Below are 16,468 nucleotides of genomic sequence, written 5' to 3'. Positions count from 1 at the left end.
GACAGGAGCATTAAAGCATAAAGGCAGAGACTCCTGTCTTATAAGCTATGCTCTAAATTACCCTCCTCTTACACCCCAAAACAGAAAAAAGGTCTTAAATGGGAATATGTTGACAGTGATCAGTGGCACTAATATTTTCAGATTGAATTTTATCCCACCTGCAAAGTACAAATACGAGAGAAGTGATACATCAACATGGACAAGCGCACAGGTACGTTTCTTGCAGCGTTCAGCAAGTCACTCCTACCACACAGGTTAATCTGGTGGCCATTCAGCATCAGCAGAAACTCCCTGCCCTTTGCCTCCCAAGGTGACACTTCACTGGTATAGGGCACATGAACACACTCTGTCTCTCAAGCGAGATAACTTCAAGTTCACAACACCCAAGGCGTTAAGGGTGGATGTTGGAAGCACCAGAACAGACAGATGAAGTGTTCTCTGCAACACCGTACCTCAGCAGTTACTACCTTTGCAGGTCCACACTCACCTTTGTGGCCACAGCTTTACAAATTCCTTGGCATTAGTTTCTGCCATTTTATCTAGCTTTTATGACTTATTTGGAACTTACTATCAATATTTATATACCGGGTAACAGTGGTTTAATAGTACAACTAATTAAGAATGCCAAGGTGCCACACAATATAAAGGATTTTATATATATATATATATAAAAATACATTCCTTTCTCTCAAAAAATTTGTTCCAATATAAGAAGTTCCACCTGTAAAACTGGTATGTGGGTCCACATGTCAGTGTACAACTGTAAAATTGGTATCTGCTGGCAAGACCAAATTCTGAATATAATTATGGGCAAGCACACATATCAAAACCAAAATCACTGTACTTCTGAGGTCTTATGGTCTTGAAGCATACATGGTTAAATACAAGCACTATCATTAAGGAGACTGATGAGAGCTTGAAGCAACTTTCCAACATACATGGAGTTCAAACACAAATTCAGTCCCATCTGTTCAAATCTGCTCACAGCAGTCCTAGGACAGCTATGATTAAGAAAGTTTCCTGACAAATGCAAGTGGGTTTCCTGTACTGCGGAATACAGATCCGCAAGACCTCTGCCCCCTTCCCCTAGTCTGTGCTATTATTATCATCTCCAGGAGAAAAATAGCTACAGTTTAGCTAACACCATTGGCTGGAAAACAACCTCGCAGCCCACAGACCATACATGATACAGGACTTTTCTTCTAGAGAGCCACCTGATGATTCAGAAGTTCAAGTTACGCAAGATTGCCTGCTCGAGCTTCTCCAGTTCTGCAAGAGTGGAGCTGCCTCTTCGGCAGTGTCAGAAATGCTAATTTGCAAGACCAGCTGGTCCCCGATCATTGAGAAGCATTTGCTTCACTCAAGAGAGGAAGGACCATCTTCCTGCAACACAGTCAGTCCAAACTGGTGTTCATTTATTTCAAATCCATACAGCTTTTCTACAGAATTAAGCACAGAACGCACAAAGAAGCTGATCATCTTTATTTGAACTGGAAGAGGTCAATAATAGTGTAGCTCTACAGTATCTGAGTAACACTACCTATTTACCATTGAAACCTGCCTGGAGACCTCAAATCAAATTCTCACACAGAAACCATCTCTATCTCAAAAAAATGAAATAAAAATCAAACCAAGAATCAAGAGAAATAAGGAAAAAATAAAATGAAATTGATTTTTCATGTCTTTGGTCTGAAAAGGTTGTGATGGAACCAGGCAGCACAGCAGCTCTCTAACCAAGGCTCTGAAGGTGGCTGCCACCGCTTCCCAGCATCTTCATATTTGAGAGAACCACCTCTTAAGGCAGAATGACAGTTCAGTTTTGTCTTTATTCCAGAAACCACTACTGTATCTACTTTTAGGAGTTGAAGAGTCAGCTTAGTCCCCTCAGGAAACATGAATTGCCACATAGGATAAAGCAAGTTGTCCATCACCAATCCTGTCTCCAACAGCTGCCAGATCCACGTGATTCAGAGGAAGACACAAGAAAACCTCACAGCACACAATTACAAAGCAATCAGAAGGTTTCAGAGATGGCATTTCCTTTTGCTATTCCTCCATGGGTATTGCAATCTATATTCTAAAGCATCACTCCCTGGAATTGGTTGAAGAGGGGTGGGGGAATCTCCTGCAAGGATAATTTTCTCTTCCTCAATTTAATACAGATTAGCATCAGGAGTATTTGTCAATGTCTTCACCTGCTTCTGTGAATTTATACAACAGCAGCTTTTCTTCTTGAATGTTTTCACCTGGAAATTGCACAGATTTCTTCACAGATTTTGTTTCTTTATCATTTCAGATATTTATTCAGCTTATTTCAGTGGGCTGGACTCCCCCTCATTGTTGGTAACAGCCTATTTTAGGTACACCCTGTCCTTTGTTTAAGCTTCCTATGGCAGCAACCCAGATAGAAATATTTGCCTCTTGCTACCTTTGATTTTAGACATGACCGTTTGAGGTTCAGGTATTGAACTAATCTAGTGCTTCTTATGGATGAAGCACTTGCTAGCATCTCTAGGAAACAGCTTTTCTCTGACACTATTTCCTACCAAGAGACTTTTACTAAACACACAGAAATCTTGTATGCAAGATTCCTTACTGGCCTCCCTCCCACCCACCAGTCTTGACAAAAGACACGCTCCAGGCAAGCCATGGATGAACAAAAGCGTGTCACAACAATAAGATCACACAGTCCTTGTACCTTCCTTGCCCACATTTCCAAGGACACTGGGGACAAGAGCAGAGGGTGTGTAGGTACCTCTTGGACAAGAAAGCAAAAGTATCTGATGTTCTAAAATGTGATTAATATAAGAAAACAAATAAAAATAATGACAACATACATTGCTCTGCACAAAGGGAAGACAACTTGTCCTTGTTCCAATGTACTTTAAGTACAAAGAGAGAGAGATGAACAGGGAAGACACCCAAAGAGCAGCATCCTTTCCACTGACAAGTGGGCACATGTAGCACTTTCAAGTATGCAAGCAATAATGTGGATACTCCCATGTTCAGACTAATCAATAAAATTTAACATTTTCCAAACCAGCAATTGTTATTGTAGGTGTCTTCATCTTCCTCTGTCCAAAGGTCTGCTACCTTATCCACATTCCACATTCAAGATTTGTTACAGCATCGTACCTTTCAAATGAGAGGTCTTTGGGGGAGAAAATTAAATATGCCTCAAATTCAGAGGAATTAATTAGTTTTCTGTCTACCCATGTCAAACCAGCACATCCGTTTAATGTCAAGGATCACTAGGGAATTAATCCAAGTTAAATTTAAGGCAATTTGCTAGTAGTTAAAAATTCAGGAAGCTTCAAAACCCTGTGCTCTTGTGTTCCAGTTTTACGTGCTGTTTTGTGGCTTGTTGTTGAGGGTTTTTTTCCCCTTTTCCTGGTAACAATATTTATCTCCACTTAAAAAACATTGTGGAAAGATTTCTTCAGAAAAGCAGTACCCTTCCAACTTCTAGTGGAAGCATGGTGAAGATGGAATAAACTGTGAAGATTTTTTTAGACTTTGAATGTCAATGATATATTTTTTATTTTATCTCATTTGGCTTTTTAGTACACTGAACGATTTCAATGTTGAGCACCTACTAAAACCCTCTAGGCCTGGGCCTGTGATGACAGCACATGGCCACCACACAGCTTTCCAAGAAGCCAATGAACCATGAAAGCTTATCTGTAGATATTCCACAAAATAGACTGCAGCAGATCAGTCTTTCTTCATAAGTCAATTCGCAGACAGTACAGTAATTCAAGTCTATTACTTTTTCAAAAATAACTAAAAAAAAAAAAAATTGTCCCTAAACAAACAACACTTGCATGTACCAGCAAAAAGAACAAAACATGAGCAGATTTAATAACCACTTTCATGCAAAGTTCTGTTAAGATACAGGCCAGCTTTTTATTGTTCATCTTTTCGAAAGCCTGGTCTTAAAGTAAGCATTAATAATTTATATAATCTTTAACCCTAGCTAGAATGAATCTAGTTCTACAAAGACAGCATATATGAAAACTGTTTATTTTGTACTACCAGCAGTTATTTGAACATGAAAATATCACCTGGTGACAAGAGTCTAAACAAACACAATCTTCACGTACTGTAGGAAAGGTTTTAAAAAGAGTAACCAGTAATACTTACAAAGCCAACCTCTCGCATACATACCCATAATGTCTCCTGACCAAAATCTCAACACCCATAAAATTAAGAGGTACAAATGCGTTGCATCTAAAACTCAGTGCATTATTTTATTTTTGACAAAAAGCCACAGACAAGAAATGAAGTACACACATGAAACCCTCTATAGTACAGTCCCCTGGGAAATAGCGGGGACAAAAATAAACTCCCTTCACTCAGAAAGAAAACAGGAAAAAAGGAAGAAGCAAAAAAAAAAAAAAAAGGACTAGAGGGGTTTTTCAGATTTTTGTTGTTGGTAGCGGGTTTTTGTTTATCTACTTTTTGCGCTCTCAGAACATAAGTGAACCAAACTTTAAACTACAAGACACTTAATCTGTACAATTTTCTAAACATGTTTCTACACTGAGTATTAAGGACACAAGCTACAGAGTACCAAAATAATCACTAGTGCACTCCTCCACCAGCCACTCTATGCTCCCCAGAGAAAACATGCCAACTGGAATGTAACCAAAAATGTGTTGTTTCCTCCCCCCCTCCCCCTTCAGAGAAGAGTAAAAACAAGATTAAAGAAGAACTCAAATTCACTCCAATGGTTTATTATACAAAAAACCAACAAACACACCCCACTTCTCTGCTTCCCCTGTGTTCTGTCCATGTCTCCACTCCCAAGACATTCCAACATTTTTAAAATTCCTCTGCAAAGGAGTTCTGTAAGGTGAGATTGGGCTTGAAACGCCTCCTTGCCCAGGACACAGTGTGTATACAAGTTTCATTTTTATCCCATTAGAGACAACAGAAATGCATAGGATTCCTCCTATCCCTGTGCCCTGGGCTGAAAAGAAGGGAGAACAAGAAACCCAAATGTAACCTTAGCAACTGAAAAGGACAGCACCTATACTTACTCTCCTAAATGAGAGAAAAGGCAAACTACTAGGCATATTAAAGGATGAACACTTCACGCAAAGACTTTGCTCATGAGCTTTACAAGTGCAAGTCCCCAGAAGCAGAGTGTTTTATCATGAGGGTGTCTGAGGAAGAAGAGCACGCAATCCTAGAAAAGTTTTCATTTCTTGACACTAGATACCCCAAAATTATATTTGTATGTTCAGCTTTGTTCAAATTAGATGCAAGTAATAGTTTATGAACAGTTTGCCAAAAAAGAAACTCTTCTACCCTATTCTGACTCATGAAACCGATCATTCACTGTTTAAGTTGGTCATTCCAACCACAACTCTGAATTCAGAGAGAAACAGGCAGATGTTTGTAAACAGACCAGACCAGACCCTTGGGCCAAAGAGGTTACTCACAACTCAGTTTCATGAAAACAACAGTGGACCACTTCTCCTTTATGACTGGGGATAAGAATGTTTAATTACAGCCCAACAGCGTGTGTTCATCCTTACGAGTTAAGAGTCACAGAAAGAAAATAAGTGTGCTGTCATTCAATTCAAGAAATACTACGGAATTACAGAAAAGGCAAGAATTTGGGAGGCAAATGATTTTCAGTGAACTTTAAGAAAAATACTAGTTAATATTTTTATTATCAAGTTTGAGAGGCCCACTCAATTCTCATTGTAGGGCAAAAGAAAAAAAAAAAACCAAGCCCCTACCAATATTTAATTAACACCTGCCTGATGATGATTCACTAAAATTTCTCCGATTTCAAGCCAACACTATCCCATCATCAACAGCATTAAAACAACATCTCCATTTAGCATCTCTGTAGTAGTTAAAATCCAGAAAGTCCTTAAGTGAAGTTCAAACAGCAGCAGCAGGGCAAGCATTGCACCTTCAGCAGCTGTAAACACGCTGACAAGGAAATCACTTGCTCAAACTCCTAGTTCTCCGGGCAGGCAAAGAGCCTTCGACTCCCCGTCTGTCCAGGTTACATTTAGTCAGGAAATATATTTAAGACCATATCATCATTTTACAATTGCTTCTACCATGAAAATACATAGATTCAATGCAATTATGAATTCAAAGGTGGCCAATTTCAGCAAAAAGAACAAGTGCAAAACACTACACGCTTTACTCATTCACCGTATTGTTAAAATTTAGTTTCCTCAAGCCAAACATGAACCATAATCAAAACCTAACTCCAGTAAGCAGAACATAAAATAACAGGGAGCTATCATTAAACATTTCACTCTCTACTCCAAAACTTTTAAACCAAAGATTTGGCTGTGGACTTTGACCTACCAACAGTCTACCTGATGCTATGGGGCCAGCCAGTTAGCGTGTAGAAGCTGAACACTGCGAAGGTGCAGCCAAAAGACAGGATTTCTGAAGGTATCTTGGAAAAATCCATTTATGAACCTTCATTACCTCTGACAGCACTTGAAGAAGTTAAAGAGAAAATCAGGTCTGAAAGTGAAAGCTAAGGGAAAACTCTTAGCCTCCACATTTTGGAAGGAGGGCAATAAGAAATTAGAATTAGCAATTTAGAAACTGTAAAGCTAGAAATAGGAGGGAAAAAAAACAACCCAAAAAAGACCAGAGATGCGCATTTTGCTACAGCGTTCTTAAAGTAATAAGCACTGAAGAGATTTTTACTGATTTTGTTAGTGAAAGCAGCCAGAAAATATTTTTATGTTAAAAAATTAAATAAAATCCAAGACAATTACTTCTTACCAGTAACAAACTGGGTTCCAGGTCTAGTGTTTCTCCTACAACAGCTGAGGACATCAACAGCCCTAGGGCAGCACAGGTAGTGCACTGTTCTGTGACCTCCTGATAGCACTGGTGTGAACTCTTGTAGGAGAAAGACAGAACTATTACAAAAAGAAAACCAGAAGTTATTAGCATTAAACTACAAGATTACTGAACGATTGGTGCATTTTTAAGTCATTTCCCTCCAAGCTCAGTTATAACACCCCTATTTTTATGACTTAATGAACCCTAAAAAAATTTTAACTCAAAACATATCAATACACTGCAGATAATTAAAGCCTGGTTACATTTTTGCAATAATAAAACAAGAGTTACTTCTTAAAAGTATGGGGGGAAAAAAAAAAGTCTAATTTTAGATAATGGAACTTCAAACAGATCCTTGAAAAAACGGGGTTTCCTGTTTGGTAGCTTTTCAAAACATTCTCACTTTAATGACTTTTTGAAGAGACATTTGTGGCCCGAAGGGCACTAATTCACCTTATCTGACCTATAAAATATCAAGGTTAAAAAGCTACCAATACAACTCCTGACAGGAGTTTGCAATGGAATATTCAAGAGAATTTCTTCTTGAAATGTTCAGTTGCCAGCTGCAGCTAGCTAACAGCATACTAATTTAAGGGACTAAAGAGCCCCAAGATTTTGAAAATTCTGTGTAAAATATAGATACTTATGTGTAGTAAGGCACATTCCCAGGTAGACTTCTCAGATGAAACATTGTTTCTGACGACAAGGTACAAAGAAGTAGTTCACCTACACAAAGGTCTTTTGTCAGTGAGGATGTATCCACTGTAGCTATCATCTTGTACACTTGCTTTTCTTATATAAAACAGGCTTTATTTTCTTCAGAATAGCATATTCACTACATTTGCAACATTTAACTTCAACTAAAATTTCTGACTATGCTTTATTCAAAACTTTATACTGCTTATATACTGTTAGCCATTACAGCAAAGTATTTGCCATATACTTCTCATCTCTGCATTTCAGACACCTTGAATATACAGATTAGCTCTCTTAACGAAAATGACCTATAAATCAATACTGTTGATTTCAAGACCGACCTTCTGTAGTAACAGATTGTGAAAGAAAACATCAGAAGATAAAAATTAAGAAAGCTTTTCCAATACAAACTTATGTCATAATATATGGTGAAGTAACATATCTAACAAATAAAAGAAGTAATAAGGAAAATCCAAGCATTCTTTATGGCAACACGCAGAACTGAAAATCTTGAAAACAAATACGACCCAACTAAATCAAATACCATTGACTTTGTTCTCAATTTCTATTTCAGAGTGCCAAGTCTTGCCTTTCTCTAATTCTGATTGCTTCTCCATAGCAATTGTTTTGGCTAGTTCTTTTTAGTCCTGCTATTTAGACAGTTAAAAAAAAAAATAAAGTGGGAGAGCGAAGGAGCCAGACCAACAGACACATGGGAAATTACTTTGTTAGTGAAGTGTAAAAGTAATACGTATTTTCACTTAGACTTAGGGCTGTTACTGTTAAGACTCTCATTTATGCTGCTGTCCCAGAGCACAAAATGAGCCAGAATAGTCTGGTGAGAACAGTAAAGCTGAGACCTGTATTATTTTGTACTGCTCTGCATTTTTTTCTTTTTGCTTTGAGCTCTGCACCTGTTTTCCTCTTCTAATCGACAAGATGAGAACCAAATGACCATGATTAATGGAGGCACCCCTACCACAAGGTAGGAGCAGAATAGCCAGAGGTATTTCTTCAGCTTTTGCAGCTGGGTAAGATTCCTAAATGAGCCCTTGTTATCAATGTTAAGCCCAAATTTATAAAGAACAGTAAGCCCTCATGACATTATCTCCAGCTACTCCTCCTTCCCTTACCACATCACAAAAAATACGTTTAAATGCTGAGAACTTACCAATATTTGAAAATGTTTCCTGTTAGCAAAAATAAACGTCACAATGTTTCACAGCAGGACAGTGCATGTTTTAATGAAGAGAGGAGACTGGCCCCTGGTAACAAGCTCCAAAAGGTTCATCACATGTCCTGTATTTGGGAATGGAAAAAATAGGTGGCAAAAATTAAAATCTAATCTTTAACTTCATAGAAAAAACATTCAGCATCACAAAATTACAAGCAGCCGTTAAAATAACTGCACATTTACAACACTGCCATTTCCAACAAGAAATCTTCAGACAGATTTCTATAACTAAGCATACAGGAAAAATGATTTAGCCTGTGTTAACTGAAGTTTAACACACAAATTTTAAGACTATTAACAACTTCTGACTATGCTTCCAGACAGAAGTGCTCTGAAGAAGTCACTAAAAAGAGCCAGTATATATAAAGTCACCGTAAAACCCCCAGAAATACGAGGATTCCAAACAATTAACATTGTTCTACTTAACATCATAAAAGTTTCAGGTAATGTTTCTGTGGCACCTGTCATCCACAGTTTAAATGGGGTTACTATTAATCTAACCATACAGTTACAGCGATTCCCCCCCAAATCAAAACATTTGCCTAAGGTTACAGGAAAATTATGTGTCCACATTACAAAAAAAAAAAGATATCTGAATTCTATTCCCAGCCAACTTGACTGAATTGCAGTCTTCAAAAGTCAGTGTTACCTTCAAGTTAAAAAGCAGTACGCACAACGGTACTAAGCAGTTTGCTCCTCTTACAAAAACTGAAGTATTTTGGAAAAAGAAAACTCAAAGAGATACAGAAAAAAGATGCAAATACCTAACAGAAGGTAAAAGTCTTATCTTCCATGCCTGTAAAATCTACACAGCCCAAAAGACAATACTCCAAAAGACAATATTCCAACTGGTTACAATTTGCTAATACAACAGGATGCACCTTTCCAACAGGGCACTAGCTGCAAGCTTCTAGTTCAAAATGCTTACTTGCAGTAATATTTCTACTGCACTTGCATTTCCTCTGCATTTCCCTTATTCATTTCTCCGTAACTTCCAACTATGTCCATGTGCCTGTCTCTCCATCATGAAAAGCTACATCTCAGTACCGAAACAGTTACTTGTATCATTCTCCTATTTTTGATCTCCATTCTCTCTCATCTGGTTGCACCAAGAGAACGATGCCACAGACCTTGCAGAACACAAAAGATGGAAGAGCTAGCCAGCACTTACAAAACAAGTACCTTACAGGGTACCAGGCTTGACAAGTCTAGTGATACCAAAAAAATACAAGAATTTAGCTACACATGTATCTGCTACTCTAGTAAAGATTAAAAAACAACTGGAAAAAATCCAAATGCCTGTGGCTATTGTGACACTTACCCATCCAAGTGCCATTAACTCCTACAAGATCTTAAGCTTCCACTTAAAAAAAAGTCACAAAAGAAAGCTAAGCAAAAGACTTTGCCCTTGTGCACGTATTAGTCAAGACACAACATAAAAAGCACCTTAAAGAAAAAGAAAAAAAAAAAGTATTGAAGAACTGCAAGCATATCACACTGGGAATTGCCCTGAAGAATGATTCCCCCAAAACTTTCTCACTGTTTTTTGGATTTTTAACTAGGGGATCTTTGCTAAAGTTCCCAAACTCAGTACGTAGAAAGGGAGGGAGCCAAAGGAGGAAGAATCATGAGGTAATTTTTAAAGAGAAGTATAGCAGTGGGAGGAACCAAAAGAGCACCTAAGAGACAGACATAAGGGGTCAGGAATAATCTAAAAGGGAAAAGATCAACCAGTGCAAAACTAAAGATAACACACAAGGTACTCTGTGAACAATCTAATTTTGTTTGTGTAATCTGCAATACAAACACTTAGTGCCTTGGGTAAGTATCCCTTTTTACTTTTTAGTGTAAATCTCAGAATCCCAATTTGATCAACTATTATTAAAAAAAAAAAAAAGAAAAAAAAAAAGACAGTGGAGCAAAGCCAAGAAGGATACAGTGGTAATAAGAAGGAAGTCAATAAACTAGTTTTATATTTAGCCAACACCTCATTCTCCAATACTATAGTGGCAGGGCTTTCAGCAGTACTGCATCCTGACTACTTCATTTAACGGTACTTAAATTAGTTGGTTTCAGGTTTGGGTATTCTGAGCACTGAATGGCTAATACAGACCATCAATTCTTCTGTTTCAGAGGACGATTTGAGCACTAGTCAGGAAGGTATCTCCTCCAATGGTATATCAGTGCAAAAGGTGCACATTTCTTGAACCCCTTCCTCAAAGAGAATGAGCTAACTGCCTGAAATAACAACTCTTTCTGCAGAGGTCTTCTTCGCAAGGTGAGAAATACCAGGAAGCAAACTCGCTTGGATGGAATAAGCAGTTTGTTCAACACATGATGAGGAAATAATTAGGAAAGATAACAAGGTATTTAAGTATACACAGACATAAACATATTCCTTAATATGTAAAACCCTACTCACTTTTCTAAGTAGGGTTCTTAAGCAGCTAAGTTCCTGGCACACACTCTGACATTCTTGTTACTAAGTTTATTTTAATCCACACACGAGCTAGTAGCTGTGTTTGTAAAATATTTCTGACGCCTCATTACCTCCCTCCATTACAGGAGACCCCAACTCAGTTTTACTACAAAGTGAACACTAGGCAACTTCCAACATTTGCAGAATATTTTTCTTCCCGAGTGCATATCCAAGCAAGTAACGGGACAGAAGGGATCATCACCGTATGGGCTGAAATAAAAGGGAGCCACATCACAAAAAGCAAGGCAGAAAGGTGCTTTTCACCTCTAACTCAGCATCTACCTGTTACATTTCAGCAAGGCCCTCCTCGCTCCTCCCCGCAGCTGCGCCACCGGCTCCAATGCACATGTACACCCTTACCTCCGCGCAACAAAACACCGCAAAGTGGAACACATTTCCATCTAATTAGAATTACCGTCAAGGATCTCATCCTGCCTGCAAAGCACTCAGAAGCTATTCAAAACCAACGTTTCAACAGCAGTCTGATGTTTCTTAAATACATGGGTATGAAAGAAAGTTAAAGCAACTGTTCAGAAAATAACTGCGCCACAGCTGACTTGGTAAGGGACACAAAACCCCACCCGCGAGCCTCTGAACTCTACCACACTGTGTAGGAAATTCAGGGAGGACTTCCCATTAGACTCATTTACCAAGAGTAGGCGTTTTTGGCACAACTATGATTTTTCATCAGTGTTAATAGAAAATGCTTTGAAAGAGCTGAGTAAACCCCAGCACCCCTGTTTCACAGAAGAGGAGACCAACAAAAAGCCATTACGATGCCTGCACATTCAGGCAACAGCTGCAGGATGGGAACTGAATCCCAAGCACCTATCCCTCCAAACTGGACATCCCCGTGTATCCAAATACACTGAGGCAACAAGAACCAGAAACCTACTGAACTGTTCAGGGAAATTGAGATTCTTTCCTCTTGCATCTCAACTGAAAGAAGTCTTGCAACAAACAACACACATTTTTATATCTCATTCCGCCTAAAGGCCTAAGGATCTAGAGGGAATTGAGGAAACCAACTACTGAAGGTTGTATTTAAGGGAGCTGTAACACAAACATATCACCTAGCGAAACAAGAAGTCCTCAAGAAGGAATAAAGTGACGTTTTGAAGCAGCAAATTTTAACACTGGAGTCCTGACTGTCATTGTACTTGACCAAAATACCATAAAAACGCTCGCGGGGATCCTTAGGTCTGGAGTAGGATCCCAGCAGTTCCCGCAGACCAAACACCTCCCTCTGTCTCACAGCCATGGTAGGTCCTTGTACTCTCGCCTAACGTGACCCCTGCTATCTACAGACAACCCTACAGCATGCATGCTTTCACTATTAATACATTTTAAGTTTCAAATATCACACACATAAAACACAGGTAGAGCCATGCACTTAAAAATATTCTAGCCAGTCATAAGCCAAAAGCAAAATATAAACACGGCATTAATCCTTTTGTGCCAAAGTGTCAGAATTTTCTAGGGTATGCTCACAGCCAGGAATGGACACAAATTGCTGGCTCCTGGGAATTATAACAGACATGTGGGATAACCATTACAACTGCAGGTAGCTCTTCAAAGACTTAAACTAAGCCCTCTCCTTGCCCTTTTGTTTGCCCATTAAACTAAGCACACAGGAGCAAGGAAAACCCCTGTGAATGCTTTTTACCAGTTTAGGGGGAGTCTAGAGAGCGTTACAGAGCAGCCAGTAAAACTGGCAAGAACACGCAGGGAAAAACGTCCTGGGAAAAGGCTAAGCTGTTTATGAAATAATTCTGCTCTGAAAGCAAGCAATAACAGTTTGGATTGGGCATCAGCCTGCTGCTGCACTGCTGGGAGGACAGGAAACTTTGCATAGAAACTTCAAAAACACATATCTAAAAAAAATCCACACAAGTGGATAGCAAAGACGAAAGAATATGCTCAACCTCACAGCAACACCACACGTTAAGAGAGGAAAAGCAGGCATATTAACAGCAAATAACACATCTTTCAAACATGAGGCATTTTTCCTTTTGACAGAGGACTGCTGGGGATGGGGGGGAAACTGCTAAACTGGTTTTCCTCTAAGCACTTCCAATTATTAAAAAACAAAAAAAAAATCCTCTTGTGAAGAACATATCCACTGTTGTACAACTGTCCCAGAAAACCAAGACCATGGGGAGAAACTGGCCCATTTTCTTCAGTCTCCAAGAACCCCATGTACAGGTCATGTTTTCAAAGGCTCAATCCTACACACTCCACAATGAAGCAGCATTAAAGTATATGAATAAACATCGAATGTTAGAATTATTATAACACCACATTTTTTGGTATCACACTAAAATTAACTCAGTTACACCAATGATAAGTCTATGAAAACTACTGTGAGAGAAGTTTAGCTGTGAGCGAGTTTCCCCCTCCTGGACAGGCTGCATCAAAACCAAAAGACTAGTTTTCTGTTTCAATTACAGTTATCCCACTCACATACCAAACCACGTAATATTTTTCAGGAACGTATGTCTGGGAGCTCCCCTAAATACCATTTTGTAGCTCTCCCTCCAGCCCATGGGGCAGGCTTCTCTGCCCATTTCTTGTCAGTTCCCCAAAAACACCTTAAAGCGGTAATTCCTTGCCACATGTTGAAAATATTGTGACTAATAATACACTCCACCCATTTTTTCCATCACTAAAGGTTTCAAAATATAAAACCTGACAAACAGTAAGAGAAGCTAGACAGAATTTAAAAGGGGAAAGTCACATTTTACTTCCAATCAGAAGATGCTATAAAAACATAAAATGTTCAAGCAAGGTACTGATAAAAGTGGAAGAGCTATCCAGCCACATCAAGCTTCTTCCTCAAAATTTCATTTTTCTCACCGATCCTGGATAATGCAGCTTTTCCTTTTAATCCCCACAGGGGAAAAAAAAAAAAAAATATTCCCCCCTCCTTTCTGAGAAAACACATTTAGTGCATTAGTAGCAGGGCTGCTCTATGTACATAGAGAATCCACACTTGTAATAAGTACTTGATCGAGTTCAAGAACTGAGACCTAGATCTGTATTATAGTGACTAAATGCTAAAAATGATACCAGTGATGCAATTAAAATGCATGCAGGAACTTTGGTACAGGTGTCTACAATACTACTGTTTGCTAAACACATCTCCTAATTAGCATGGCTTTAAACAATGCTGATAATAATCCGGTCCTGTAAAGCCTGCCAAATGAATCATTGAGATTGCAAAATAAAAAGCATGAGGAATTCATTAAAAAGCTGTTAAACTCTCCTTTGTTTATCTTTCCCATGTCAGGTGCAAAAATAAATAAATATCAGTTTATATCTCTGGATTTCATCCGAACGCTCTGCTTCACAATAAAGCGCCGGTGAAGAACCTCCTTAGGAGGTACCAACGTTTCTTTTTTTTCCTCTGTTTCAAAAGAGAAATCCTCCCACTATTACAGTCCTGAAAATCTGCTCCATTCTCTATTTGTCATCTGGGATTGAGTTATCAGACACTACTTGTATTACTTTGGGAACTGACATGTCTATTTACAGAGACACAAAGGCAATCCAGCAGCACAACCCCTTCTTTTCCCAGCACCTTTCGCAGCACCTCTCCTCCTCCCACAGCCAAATTTTACACACACTTTCTTTGGGGGAGCAGGGAGGAGGACACCTCACTAGTTTCCCAGCATGACAGAAAACATTTCCAGCCACTTTTGCACTTGTTACGGCCTTATGAAAAATCACCTATATCCCCCAAAGGAACAGCAGTATTTTTTTTCCAAGGGTTTTTTTTTGTTTGCTTGTTGAGGTTTGTTTTTTTTTTTTTTAAAAAAAAAAAAAAGGGTCACTTCTCCCATTTCAGCCTGCAATTAAAATGGAGGCAAGGCCAGGCGATCTATGTCTGGCTTTAGGGGGAGACAATAACCCAAAACAGGCCTGGCTTTTAAAGGAGAGAAAAAAAAAAAAAAAAAAAAAAAAAAAGAGAGAGAGAGAAAGAGAGGGAGAGGAGAGGGAGAAAGAGAAAGAGAGACCGGCAGAAGGAGAGAAATACAACATGCTTCACCAGTATTATTACCTCATCCCTTTTTCCAAGCAGTTTTGAACCACACTCCTGACAAACTCTTGGTCCAACTTGCACGGATGCTGGTTTTTAGGGGGCGGAAAGGGGTTTAATGCTGGAGCCGGGATTGAGGCTGGCTATTCGCAAGTGGAGCTGCTGTTAAAATGCCCCCTTGTCTCTTCTCCTCTCCCTTGAGCTGGGTGTTGACGCAGCAGAAATTACCAGCTGGAAAATTCCCCTTTTGGAGGTTACGGGGAGGGGGGGGGGGGGGGGGGCGGGCGGAGGAGCGAGGGGAGGGGAGGGCCGGGGGAGGGGGGTTAAACCCTGCCACTTACCAAGTTAAGCCATCCACCCACACCAAATAAGACATCGCGTCCCAAAGAAGGCACCGTGCCCCCTCCGCGGGCAGGGCGCGATCGGCCCCCGCTCCCCCCGCGGCGGGCGGCAGGCTCTGCCCCAGCCGAGGGTGCCAGGCTGGGGGGGATAATATCGCTGATAATAAACGAGGCGGCGGTGCGGAAGCAGCGGGCGGGGGGCTCCCCGCCGCCCCCGGAGCGCGGTCCGCCTCGCCTCGCCTCAGGGCGGCCGCGGGGATGGGGGCGGCCCGGCGCTGCCGCCTCAGGGGGCGGGCGGCCATGGCGACCCCCCGCTCGCCTCAGGGGCGGGGGGCGGCGCGCTTACCTGGGCCCCATGGAGGAGAGCGGGGTCTCGGAGCGGCCGGAGCTCTGGCTCCGTCGGTCACTCCGTGCCTCTCCTCCCGGGTGGGGAGGGGAAGGGGGGAGGAGGGCGGAGGAGGGGGGGGGGGGGAGAAGCCGGCTGAGGGGGGAGGCGGGGGGGGGGGGTGGGGGGGCGCCCGGGCGCGCTCCCGCCGCTCCCTCGGGCGCGCGGGGCGCGAGCCCGCGGCGGGCGGGGGGGGTGGTGCCGTGCGGCGCGTGCCGGCGCTTTCCCCGCCCCTTCTCGCCCATCGGCGCCCGATGATTGGGCGGCAGGAGCCACGGGCCTCCGTAAGCACCGCCCTTTTCTACGCCCCCCCCCTCCCCCCCCCCCCCCCCCTTGCGCCGGGGGAGCGGGGGCGCCGCCGCCGGCTCTGCCACTGCCGGACACCGGAAGTGAGGGAGGGTGGGGGCGCGCGCCCGGGCTCGCCTGCGCGGGGCACGACGGGACGGCGCGGTGACAGGGC

At 41.2% G+C, this 16,468-nt stretch overlaps 1 protein-coding gene across 7 annotated transcripts in view; it reads right to left on the bottom strand.

The window, feature by feature from the left end:
- ZBTB46 (zinc finger and BTB domain containing 46) overlaps positions 1 to 16,080 on the bottom strand; it is a 59,650-nt gene extending 43,570 nt beyond the window's left edge. Inside the window, exons 1-4 of one of the 7 annotated variants that reach the window (XM_056353570.1) lie at positions 15,970 to 16,080; positions 15,304 to 15,484; positions 8,702 to 8,829; positions 6,772 to 6,911 (exon numbers count right to left, since the gene is read on the bottom strand). In XM_056353570.1, coding sequence (XP_056209545.1) covers positions 6,772 to 6,825 — 54 coding nt within the window. In that variant the 5' untranslated portion in view covers positions 6,826 to 6,911; positions 8,702 to 8,829; positions 15,304 to 15,484; positions 15,970 to 16,080. Of the gene's footprint in view, positions 1 to 6,771; positions 6,912 to 8,701; positions 8,830 to 15,303; positions 15,514 to 15,623 lie in introns of all 7 variants that reach the window. The other 6 variants (XM_056353569.1, XM_056353568.1, XM_056353572.1 and 3 more) reach the window with 6 other exon arrangements.
- Between the last annotated feature and the right edge of the window lie 388 nt (positions 16,081 to 16,468).

The sequence above is a fragment of the Falco biarmicus genome, chromosome 10 (genome assembly GCF_023638135.1).
Source record: "Falco biarmicus isolate bFalBia1 chromosome 10, bFalBia1.pri, whole genome shotgun sequence".
Taxonomy (NCBI): domain Eukaryota; kingdom Metazoa; phylum Chordata; class Aves; order Falconiformes; family Falconidae; genus Falco; species Falco biarmicus.
This window is presented reverse-complemented; position numbering and strand designations above follow the sequence as displayed.